This window comes from Rhincodon typus, chromosome 6 (assembly GCF_021869965.1).
Source record: "Rhincodon typus isolate 14 chromosome 6, sRhiTyp1.1, whole genome shotgun sequence".
Taxonomy (NCBI): Eukaryota; Metazoa; Chordata; class Chondrichthyes; order Orectolobiformes; family Rhincodontidae; genus Rhincodon; species Rhincodon typus.
In genome coordinates this window covers 56690597-56702846 of record NC_063337.1, presented here as the reverse complement: position 1 = coordinate 56702846, position 12250 = coordinate 56690597, and the positions used below count along the sequence as shown (strand labels likewise).

Below are 12250 nucleotides of genomic sequence, written 5' to 3'. Positions count from 1 at the left end.
AGACAGGACAGCAAAATATAAAGATCAGAGAATGGTAGGAAAGCACAGAAAAACAAACTTAAGAATAATCAAGAGACACAACTAGATGTTACAAAGATAACAAAAAACAAACTAAAGATTCTTGTGTCTAAATGTGCACAGCATTCATAATGAAGTTAAACAAATTAATTGTACACATTGAAATAAATAAATATGATCTAATTGATGAAAAGTTTGTGTCTTGAATACTGAGGAATATATCGCGTTCAGGAAGAATAGGAAGTTGGGTAAAGGTAGCACTGCTAATTAAGAATGGCATTGGTGCAATGATTAGAGATGACCTTGTTTCAGGTGATTAGGATGAGAGATCAGTTGGGCAGGAGATGAGGGATAGTAGGGGAATTGGGTCATCAGTCTAAGCAGTCTACTGGCTGCCTAACTAACTACAATGTAGGATGAATATACAAGAAGCAATAGTGGGTGTTTGTTCTAAAGGAATGACAGTTAATCATGGGTGATTTTAAGTTACTTAAACTGTATGAGGCATTCATGGAATGCTTCTGACAAAGTTTCTTAAAGCTGTATGTTCTGGAACTGACCAGAGAGCAGCTTATGAGCAGACTTGACAATGTAACAGGGTTAACTTGGACTAAAGGCAGCAACTATAATGTGATTAAATTCTATATTCAATTTGAAAGGGAGAAGACCTGAGTAAAAGACAATAATTTAAACCTAAATAAAGGCAGCTGTGTAGGCATGAAAGCTGAGTTTGTTGCAGTGAACAGTCATAGTAGGCTAGGTGATAGATCACCAGAGATGTGGACATCTAAAAGGATATTTCAGAATCCTCAGAATAAGCATATTCTGACAACACAGAAAAATTCAAAGGGAAAGACACACTGCCTTTAATGAAAGAAGTTGAAGAAAGCATCGAGCTGAAGGAAAAGGCTATAATTTTGCAAAGATGAGCAGCAGCTTAGATAATTGGGCAAAATGTAAAGAATGGCAGAGAAGGAATAAAAGAATAGTCAGAAGAAATAAACGAGTATGAGAGGAAGCTAACTGGAAATATAAAAATCCATAAAAGTTTCTATAGGAATTTAAAAAGGAAACATTTAAGTAAAATTAGCTTTGATCCTTTAGGGAGTGAGAGTAGGGAGTTATCATCCTAGTAGTAGCTGTAAGGTAAGAGTTGGAAGCAGGAGAGGAACATTATGAAATAACAGTATTGAAGTAGAACTGAGCAAACTGATGGAGCTGCAGGCCAACAAGTCCCAGGGTCCTACTGGACTTCATCCTAAGGTCTTCAGTTGATAATGAGGTAGTAGATGTGTTGGTGTGAATTCTCCAAAGTTTGCTAAACTCAAACGTTCCATCAGATTGAAAACTAGCAAATATAACTCCTCTATTCTAGAAAGCAGGATGCCAGAAAACTGGGAACGATAGGCCTGTTAGCTTAGTGTCTGCCGAGGGTAAGGTATTAGAATCTGTTATTGAGGAAGTCATAGCTGCAGACTGAGAAAAACTGAAGGTAATTTGGTAAATAGTTTTGTGAAAGGGGAATCATACTTAACTCATTAATTTATTCGAGATCTTTCAAGAAGTAAAATGCACTGTAGATAATGGGGACTCTGTGGACGTACTGTACTTTGATTTCCAGAAGACATTTGGGAAGGTGCCACTTCAAAAGTTGTTGTATAAAATAGGAGCTAATGGCATAAGGAGGATAACTATTAACAGGGATAGGCAATTGGCTAAATAAAAGCCAAAAAAACTGCGGCTACTGTAAATCAGGAACAAAAACAGAAGTTGCTGGAAAAGCTGAGCCGGTCTGGCACCATCTGTGAAGAAAAATCACAGTTAACGTTTCAGGTCTGGTGACCCTTCCTCAGAACTGATGGTAGCTAGGAAAACGTTGGCTTATATGTAGAAAATAGGGAGGGGGATGGGTAGGGAGTAAACAGTAGGATAGAGTCCAAAGAGAGAGAAGAGCAGTTGGATCGACATAGGAGTTGATAACAATCTGGCTTGGAGGGTGAATATTTGTTAATGGGGACTGTTAGTGACTAACAATTGGTAGTGTGTATTGGCAGGCTGTGCGATAACAGGCTATGCTGTGTGGGGTGGGGGCCTAGGACGTGGGAGAGTTCAGGCCCTAAAATTATTGAACTCTATATTGAGTTCGGAGGGCTGCACGGTCCCCAAGCAGAAAATGAGATGTTGTTCTTCCAGCTTGCTTTACGCTTCACTGGAACACTGCAGCAAGCCAGAGACCGACATGTTGGCCAGGGAACAGGGTGGTGCGTTAAAGTGGCAGGCAACAGGTAGCTCAGGGTCTTCTTGTGAGCAGAACGTAGATGTTCTGCGAAGTGGTCACCCAGTCTATGCTTCGCTTCCCCAAGGTAGAGGAGACCACATTGTGAGCAGCGAATGCAGTAGACTAGATTCTGGGAAGTGCAGGTGAAGTGTTGCTTCACCTGGAAGGTATGTTTGGGCCCTTGGATACTGGGGATGGAGGAGGTAAATGGGCACGTGTTGCACGTTTGCCAGTTGCAGGGGAAGGTGATGTGGGGGGTTGTTGGGAGTGAAGGAACAGTGGACCAAGGTGTCCTGGAGGAAATGGTCCCTGCAGAAGGCAGACAAGGGAGGGGAGGGGAATATGTGTCTGGTAGCAGAAACGGCATCTGATGATCTTCTGGATGTGGATACTGGTGGGATGGTAAGTAAGGACAAGGAGAACCCTATCGCTGTTGCGGGAGGGAAGAGAAGGGCGGAAGTGCGGGAGATGGGTCGGACCTGGTTGAGGGCCCCGTCGACAATGGTGGTGGGAAGTCCTCGGCTGAGGAAGAAGGTGGACATTTCGGAGGCTTTCTTGTCGAAGTTGGCCTCATCTGAACATATACGATGGAGACGGATGAACTGAGAGAATGGGATGAAGTCTTCACAGGAAACAAGGTGTGAGGATGTATAGTCTAGGTAGCTGTGGGAGTCAATGGGTTTATAGTGGACATAGTGGCCAGTCTATCCCCAGAAATGGAAACAGAAATGTCAAGGAAGAGAAGGAAAGAGTCAGAGATAGACCAGGCGAAAGTGACGGCAGGATGGAAATTGGAAGCGAAATCAATGAACTTTTCCAATTCCGAACGAGAGAGGAAAGCAGCACCGATGATATCATCGATGTATCGGACAAAGAATTGTGGGTGGGGCCGGAATAGGAATGGAACAAAGAATGTTCAACATACCCCACGAAGAGACAGGCATAACTGGGGCCCGTGCGGGTATTCATGGCCACCCCTCTGACCTGAAGAAAATGAGAGGAGACTTCTGGAGATGGATTAATTGAACATTTTAAAGGTGGAGACAGGTGGATTCTTGTTCCGCAAGTGAATCAGAGGTTATTGGGAGTAAATAGGAACGTGGAATTCAAAAACAACAGATCAGCCATGATCTTATTGAATGGTGGCCAATGTTGTGGAGGTGCTGGTGTTGGACTGGGGTGGACAAGGTCAGAAGTCACACGACACTGAGTTATAGTCCAACAGGTTTATTTGAAATCACAAGTTTTCGGAGCGCTGGGAGTTTTGGGCTATAATCTGGTATCATGTGACTTCTGACTTTATTGAATGTAGAACAGGGCTAAATGTTCTTGATTTAATATGCTCATAACCCATAAGAAATGAACAGGAAATGTTTCCAAATTTAAAATAATTACAAGAACTCAACTAGTTATGCAACTATCTGGTACATTCTTTGTGGACCTCAATAGTGGGGAAGCCACAGGTAGCAAAACCAGCAAAGTTTCAAGGTTAGAATCAGTGAAAACTCTTGTAAAGATTGCAAGTTGAAAGGGAGAATCTCCTGATGAAACCTAACTGAAAATTATAAGGGAAGTGGTACTGTATCACAGCAGCCATCTGTGTGTGCATGAGCAAAATAAACATGAAAGTTGGAAAAAATGTGCTTCTGTTTGAACAAAAAATACATATTTAGGTTTCTTTCTCCCCCCATAGGAAAGACCTGTTATGATCCTGCAGTTCTTGCATTGCTGATCTTTTGTTTTTGAAGGGAAATGCCTCTTCATTTCCTGCTAATATATTTATCCTCAGTTGACTTAAAACTTATCTAAGCTTTCATTAAGTTTCACTGAATAAATGCCAATTTTTATTCACAGATGAACGTCTCCAGTCTAAGGAATTAAAGGAGAATTCCAAGATCTTCATGAATAACATTGAAAAAAGTGTCTATGTATCCCCTGAGCTTTCTGTTTTTCTAGAAAAACCAAAGTTGGAAGATCCTCATACAAGGTACTTCCTAAGTTTGATGCAAACTACCTCAGCTGCAGCCAATGAACACGTGCAAGTGTAGCAATGCACTGTGGCTAATGTTTCTGTTTCTAGATTACTATTTTGTTTGCTTTTCTATATGACATAAATATTCATGGTGGAAGGCAAATCATATTGTTTTTATCATAAAGTCCATTTGAAAATTTTGAGTAATAATCAATGTGTGTCTGAATTGAATCTGACCTGAAATTTTATATTCAAAATCAGCTGAGGTATTATTTTGAATTATGATTTCAGGGCAAGTAGTTTGTTAAAGGATTATTAAATGGAGGCATCCCATCTCAAGATCATATTAGAGTATTTTCTGTCTAAGAATTGTGGTACTTTTGCAGATGACCATCCCTTGTATGTTGTTTGCTCCCTCCAGTTGCCTGTGTTGCTGGGCAAGGGTTATTTGAGGTAATTTGCTGCCAACAATCTTTTTTGTCTTTGCTTTTTCCCTTGATCCTATCTTATTGGTAGAGGATACACCACCATGGAATATCTGCAAAGGAGCAAGTGTTCTCGGATAGGTTCATTTTGTAGTGTGGTAAAATGTAAGAAGGAAAGCATAGGCTAGAGGATGATATAGATGGGCTGGTCAGATGGCTTGAAACATAGCAAATGGAATTTAGTCATGAAGAATGAAATGATACGTTTTGGGTGGACTCGCAGTGTAAGATAATACACAATAAATGGTAGGTCCCTAGGAAGTACAAAGGATTAGAGGGGCCTCTGTGTGCATGTCCACAAATCCTTGAAGGCAACAGGATAAGTGGATAAGGTGGTTAAGAAGGCATATGGGACACTACTTTATTAGTCAAGGCATTCAGTATAAGAGCAGGGAAGGCTATAGTTGAACTGTATATTTAGGTCACAGTGGTAATGGCATGGGCATTTCTGGTTGCTGCACTATAATAAGAATGTGATTGCACTAGAAAGAGTATGGAAAAGATTCAGCAAGATGTTGCCAGGACTGGGGAATCTTGGCTCTGAAGTGAGACGAGATAGGCTGGGGTTGTTTTTTTTAGAGCAGGGAAAGTTGAGGGGAAGTGTACAAAATTTTAGGAGGAGGGTATGTGGGAAGAAGCTTTTCCTCTAAGTAGAGGGACCAGTAACCTTGATGGCATGGATTTAAGGTACAGAGCAGGAGGTCTAAAGGGGGATTAAAGGCAGATATCTTCCACCCAGAGGGTGTGGAAATCTGGAACTCATTGCCTAAAAGGAAGAGGCAGAAACAAACAGATAATGCTGGAGAAACTTTGCAGGATTGGCAGCATCTGTGGAGAGTGAAATAGAATTAATGTTTCGAGTCCAATATGACTTGCCTTCAGACTGGTTATGGGGAGAGAGAGAGAGGGGGTACCATTTTGTAATACTGGTTGAGAACAACAGACTGGGATTCAGTGGTAAAGTTGTGGGTGGTATGATATTTTTGAGGTTTGGTTGGTTTATTGTTAATGTGTAGGGACATTGTAGTATTGCCTTCTAGTGATTAGAAATTCCTATGTTCCTGGTATCATAGTGTAACTTTCACATTGACTAGTAGTATCTCCAATGCATCTCTAACCTGCTAATGGGGGAACATCCATACCACAGAATACTCTCCCACATGGAGTGAAAATCAAATAAGTCAAATCAGACGACCTTGAGGTAGTACAGAGCATTATCGGCCAGCGATGGGAGGTAGTTGTCGGAGAAATTATTTTAAAATAAATAAAATTTGGAAATTAACTATTTGCACAAAAATGCCATCAAGTTGCACTTCGGAAGCATGTTGAACAGATTATTTCTAGGTGTCTAATTTAGACGCCTTGTAAATAAATAATCATTTCAGAACTATAAAACAACATTTTATTCAAAACTCAATTTCAAGGAGGTTGCTATGAGTTAAAATTAGTATTTATGTTAGACGTTTAGATAATCTACACAGCTTTTTTGTTTAGGTGGAGTAGTAGCTGATTTATATCAACAATTAACTACAAAGTCTACTTAGAAGCCATTGTCTCTCAGAACCTGGTAGATCTAGGTTGGGTATGTTAATATCAAAACATGTTCCTTAATATTTATTATTATAAATGAGTGCATCGTACAAATCAGGTATTGAATGTATGCTGCACAGATAACAATTTTTAAAAATAATAGTGAACATGCAAAAGAGGGCAAATTTGTTTTTTTAAACTAATGGGAGCTGGCAGAGGATAGCAGAGATTAGCATGTTGACTATATCTTGCAAGTAGAAACAACAAAGTCTATCTAAACAGAATGAGTGAAGTTCCATTTCCCTCAAGGCTCTATAATGAAAATGATAGCATGGTGGTACAGCACTTAGGACGCCCTGTGCAGTACTGTATAAATATTTTGGAGTATTTCTTCAATACCCCTTTTTTCCACTTTGAAATCAGCTTTTACCACATTTCCTTTCAGACAGCTTATTGTAAGTCATAACAATATGCTTCTATATTTAAAAAAGAACTTTTCACCTTGCCTTTAGTTTTTTTGCCAATTACTTTAAATCTTTTGTCCTTTGGTTACTGGCCCACCTGATACAGCAAAACAAATTTCGCTTTATTTCCTCTATCAAAACCCTTAATGATTTTAAACACTTCTGTTAAGTTGGCTATTGATATTCTTTGCCCTAAAAAGGACAACCTCAGCTTCTTCAACCTCTTCACATAACCGAAGTCTTCCACACCTGGAGGGATTCTAGTAAATCTCTTCAGTACCTCTTCAAGGCTCATCCTTCTTGAGGTGTAGTACCTGGAACTGGATATAATAAAACTGGCCTAACCAGTTGGTTTTAACATAGCTTGCTTCTTCTATATCTGATGCATTTGTGAATTTAATCATAAAACGAAGTATCTGAGGTTTTTTTAATTAACTATCTCTCAACGTATTCTTCGCTTATTGTAAATTTCATCCATCTGTTTCTGTGCCTCCTTTAAAATTATACACTTTAACTTATATTGCCTGTTCTCATTCTTTCAACCTAATTGAGCAGACTGAACACCACCTGTGTTAAATTGAAAATGCAATTTCTCTGCCCATTTTACAGTCTATGTCCTGCTTTAGTCTGTTACTGTTCTTCTTTATTGTCCACTATATTTCATATCTGTGTGAAATTTGAAAAGATGTGCTTCCTGGTCACTAATATATAACGAAAAGAATATAGGCCTAATACTGCAAAGAGATTCTACAAGTACATTAAGAGCAAGAGAGCAACTAGAGAGAAAGTAGGACCCCTTAAAGATCAACGAGTTTATTTTTTTGTTGAACTTCAGGAGATATTAAATGAATATTTTGCATCAGTTTTTATGGTGAGGAAAGAAATGGAGGCGAGCGAACTCGGGAAAATTAATATTGATGTTTTGAAAACAGTTCATATTACAGAAGAGGAAATGCTGGAGGCCTTGAGAAAATATAAAAGTGCATAAATCTCTGGGACCTGATCTAGAGTATCCCAGGACATTATGGGAAGTTCAAGAGGAAATTGCGGAGCCCCTTGCAGAAATATTTGTATCATCTATTAGTAAGGGTGAGGTGCCAGATGACTGGAGATGTTGTGCCTTTGTTTAAGAAGGGATGTAAGGAGAGGCATAGGAACTATGGACCTGTAAGTCTGACTTCAGTGGTGGCTAAGCTGTTGCAGGTGATTCTGAAAGAAAGGATTTATAAGCATTTGGAGGGATAAGGAATGATTAGGGATAGTCAGCATGGTTTGGTGTTAGGGAATTCGAGGCTCACAAACTTGATTGAGTTTTTTGAGGAAGTAACCAAGAAGATTGAGGGCAGAGCAGTAGATGTTTACATGAACTTCAGTAGAGCCTTTGACAAAGTTCTGCATGGTAGACTAATTAGTAAAGTTAGGATTCAGGGTGAGCTTACCAATTGGATATAAAATTGGCTTAAAGGCAAGAAGCAGAGTGGAGGGTTGTTTTTTGGACTAGAGGCCTGTTACCAGAGGTGTTCCAAAGGGTCCACTTCTGTCATTTATATGAATGATTTAGATGAGAATAAAGAAGGCATAGTTAGTATGTTTGTGGATAACATCAAAATTGGTGGCATAGTAGACAGTGAAGAAGTTTATCTTAGACTACAAAGGATCTTAATCAATTGGGTCAATGGGCTGATGAATGGCAGATGGAGTTTAATTTGGATAAATGTAAGATATTGCATTTTTGTAAAACAAATAAGTGCAGGACTTGTACAATTAATAGTAGGGCCTTGGGTAGTGTTGTAAACAAGAAGGACCTAGGAGTTCAGGTACATAGTTTGTGTCAAATGTCGACAGGGCGATTAAGAAGGGGTTCAGTATGCTTGCCTTCATTCCTCCGTCCTTAGTTTAGGAGTTGGGACATCAAGTTGAGGTTGTACAGGACATTGGTGAGGCCTCTCCTGGAGTACTGTGTCTAGTTCTGGCTGCCCTGCTATAGGAAGGATATAATTAAACCAGAAAGGGTTCAGAAGACATTTACCAGGATGTTGTTGGGAATGGAAGGCTTAAGTTATAAGGAAAGGCTGGATAGGCTGGAACTTTTCTCTCTGAAGCATAGGAGGTTGACGGGTAACCTTTTCGAGGTTTATAAAATCTTGAGGGGTACAGATGAGGTGAATGGCAGGTGTCTTTTCCCTCCAGTGGAGGATTTCAAGACTATGGGGCAAATCTTTAAGGTGAGAGGAGAAAGATTTTAAAAAAGACATGAGGGGCAACTCTTTTTTTTTTTACACAGAGTAGTTCGAATGTAGAATGAACTTCCAGAGGAAGTGGTGGATGTGGGTACAGTTACAGACATTTGAATAAGTAAATGAATAAGACATGTTGGTAGGGATATGGACTAAGTGCAGAAAGTTGGGACTAGTTCAGTGGGATTATATTCGGCATGGACTGGTTGGTCCAAAGGGTCTGTTTCCATGCTGTACGACTCTGACTTTGACTTGCCCACGGAGACTTCACTGAATAAATCTGAAACGTGACGCTGTTGTTTAAAATTATAGTTTCCAGTGTCCCTTTTGGATGGAACTTCTATAGCAACAACTAATCTGCAGTTTTATTTGTGACATGTAATTAGCAGCAAGCAGATTGATGCACAGATCTTAGAAATGACATTCTTTGAACTTTAAGATGGATTGAACTGCAACCCTTGGTTAAATAATGAATCAAAAATAGCGTGCTGGGGAACCACAGCAGGGCTAGCAGGACCTGTAGAGAGAAAAACAGAGTTAATGTTTCGAGTCCAGTGACCCTGCATCAGAACAGACTTGAAACATTAACTCTATTTTTCTCTCCATAGATGCGCCAGACCTGCTGTGATTTTCCAGCACTCTATTTTTGTTTCAGATTTTCAGCATCCTCCACTCTTTTTGTTGATTTAACTTGGTTAAATAATGTTTGCTTGCTTTTCCCAATCATACCAAACAAGTTAGGTGAGCTTATTGTTAGTCATGGATATGATTTCTTGACTCAGTGTTTAAACACAAACCTTGTTTACTGGGAGTTCTATGATTAAATACAAATGAAGAGTTATCTAAAATGGATCATTTGAGTCACTGCTTCATTTTTTTTTAAATAACTTTAGAGCATAATGGATTGTACGTTGCAGGAGTTGGCCAGGGATTTCCCCATTTTTTTTGTTTTTATGCCTGACAATTCACTTTTTGATCAATAATGTCAGTGCTGATGGCAAGTGTTTGTTGGGTGAGATAACTGCATCCAATCCTGCTGCATTGCTACATATGACTGAATATCGATTTGTCCATATTTATATCTGCAGTATGGTTATTGGACATAGTATTGGTGAACAGTAGGTACCCATAAAATTGTACATTAGCAGAAATCATTGACTTTGGGGGTGTTTTGGGGGGTGTTGTGGAAGTATAGGGAGGAAGAAATGGTTATTCAAAATGTAATAGCTAATTTTGGAACGAGTGATAAACTAAATAACATTGCTCAACTCATCATTGGGGCTTTATGGACTGCTCTTTGGTAATTAATAAGCTTTTTCTTTTCTTTGCAGTCCATCTTTACATAAAAATAACAGAGCTCCTAAACAGCAACCAACACCAAAGCAAAGCACTCCATCAGGAAAGGTATGCTTCATAGTAATGGTCCAGACACTGATTCCTCAAATTTGTTATTAAAAGAAGAAACCTGAGTTTATTGATTGAACAAAACTGTATTTCACTTGGAAAAAAATAAGCACTGCATTATAAAGTTGAATAACAGACCACATGAGCCAACACCCATCTTCACATTTTAGGACTTACTTGTTAAGTTTAAGACACTAGTTTCAGACCCAAGTTTTTTTTTAACCATTAAAGGTGAAATTCATCATGCTATGATCACTGTTACTTAGGCAGTCCTTTATTAAAAGATTAATAGTCCTGTCTCATTGCATGTTATGTTTGAAATAGCCCTTCACTTGATTTGTTCCAAAATGTATTGTTCTAAGAACTGATCCTCTCGGTCAACTAGTCAATATATGTCAAATCTATATGAAGAATTAAGTCATTCGTGATTATTGTGTTAACTTGCTTACAAAGTCACATTATTTTCAACTTATACTTGTTTATAGTGCAGCTATTGTTCAGGAGTCCTGTAGACTACGTACACCAGAGACATTTTCCCCTTATTTCATGTTTTCACGCAATCCGATTCAACAACTTGATCTTCTGAAGTGGTAGTGGCTGGACAGGAGGTAATAATTTTTTCTGGACAGTCCAGTCCACCATAATAGACTTTAGTAGGAATTTTGCCTGAATGGTTGTAAAGCTGACATCTAGGATGCTAGTGTGTGTTCAGTGGTCCTTCCTTTGAATCTGGTGTATACAGTGAGACCTGAACCCATGTTCATAACAAATAAGTTTGGTAGAGAAACTGCATCAATAATGCCTCTGCTACATTCTCTGAGTTCAATTCTTCACTACCATAATGACCTAAATCTTTATTAACCTTCTGCTCTTTGTCTGTCTTTACAAATGTCAAGTTCCCAACTTTATTCACCTTGTAACCATGGACAAGGTTTTTTACATTTTTTTTTTGCAGACCTCTGAAGACTCATATGGGGGTCAGATGTTCATTAAGTGGGGTTATAGTCACATATCCATGCTCACCCCCCCCCTCCGCACTGAAGCAGCCAAATAATGGCCTGCTGGTGACTCACTGTCCAGTTAAGGTCAGCAGATGAGTTCTCTGCTGCTTTGAAGCTAGAGACACAGAGTGACAGACAAGTGAGAAGATTGTAGTGATTGAAGATTGAAGAATCTTTCCCTACTGTGACTCTTTGGGGCAACTTTGTATTTATGCATTCTGTCACTTTCTGTCGCACATGGGCCACCATCACCAACATTACTACCCTGCATTATTTCCCCTCCTTTCCCTTCAACATCCTAAATTTTCCTTCCCTGGAACATTTTCCTTTAGCTTAACTTAGCTAGAGAGAGCGCTTTATTTGATTTGTGAGGATTTGAACTCAGCAGATTCAAGTGAAGAGTCCCATTGGAACAGCTTTTTGCCTGGTACTGGTGTCACAGCCCCATTAATTAAACTATTTCCCCCACACAAATCCTTTGAGTCATGCATTTTCCCTGCTTACTCCAAGTTCCTCTCCAGCAGCATGGAGATGTCCTTAACCCTGGCACTGCACTGGCAATACAGCCTACAGGAATTATGCGCTCTGCTGCAAAGAACAGTCTATTCACTTATTAAACTATCCCCTGCAATCTTTTCACATCCTGAATCCACCTCTATCGTCAGTCTGCTCATCTGCTTTGCAGACCCTACTCTCCAATATACGAGCTACAAGAACCTCCTACCTGTTGGACAAGTGAATGAGCTAAGGCTTCTGCATTGCTATCCTTATGATCGTAATCTTTCATCTGTTACTGAAGTACATAACCTAATAGGTATGACTGCTTCCAGGAACAGTATGTCCAGGTAGCATTTTCACCCT

At 39.5% G+C, this 12250-nt stretch overlaps 1 protein-coding gene across 3 annotated transcripts in view; it reads left to right on the top strand.

Moving 5' to 3' along the window:
* The window catches only part of LOC109913237 (synaptotagmin-like protein 2), a 121451-nt gene that overhangs the window by 46606 nt on the left and 62595 nt on the right, over window positions 1-12250 (top strand). For all 3 annotated transcript variants that reach the window (XM_048598341.1, XM_048598339.1, XM_048598340.1), the window contains exons 4-5: window positions 4151-4283; window positions 10316-10388. In XM_048598341.1, coding sequence (XP_048454298.1) covers window positions 4151-4283; window positions 10316-10388 — 206 coding nt within the window. The remainder of the gene's footprint in view (window positions 1-4150; window positions 4284-10315; window positions 10389-12250) is intronic.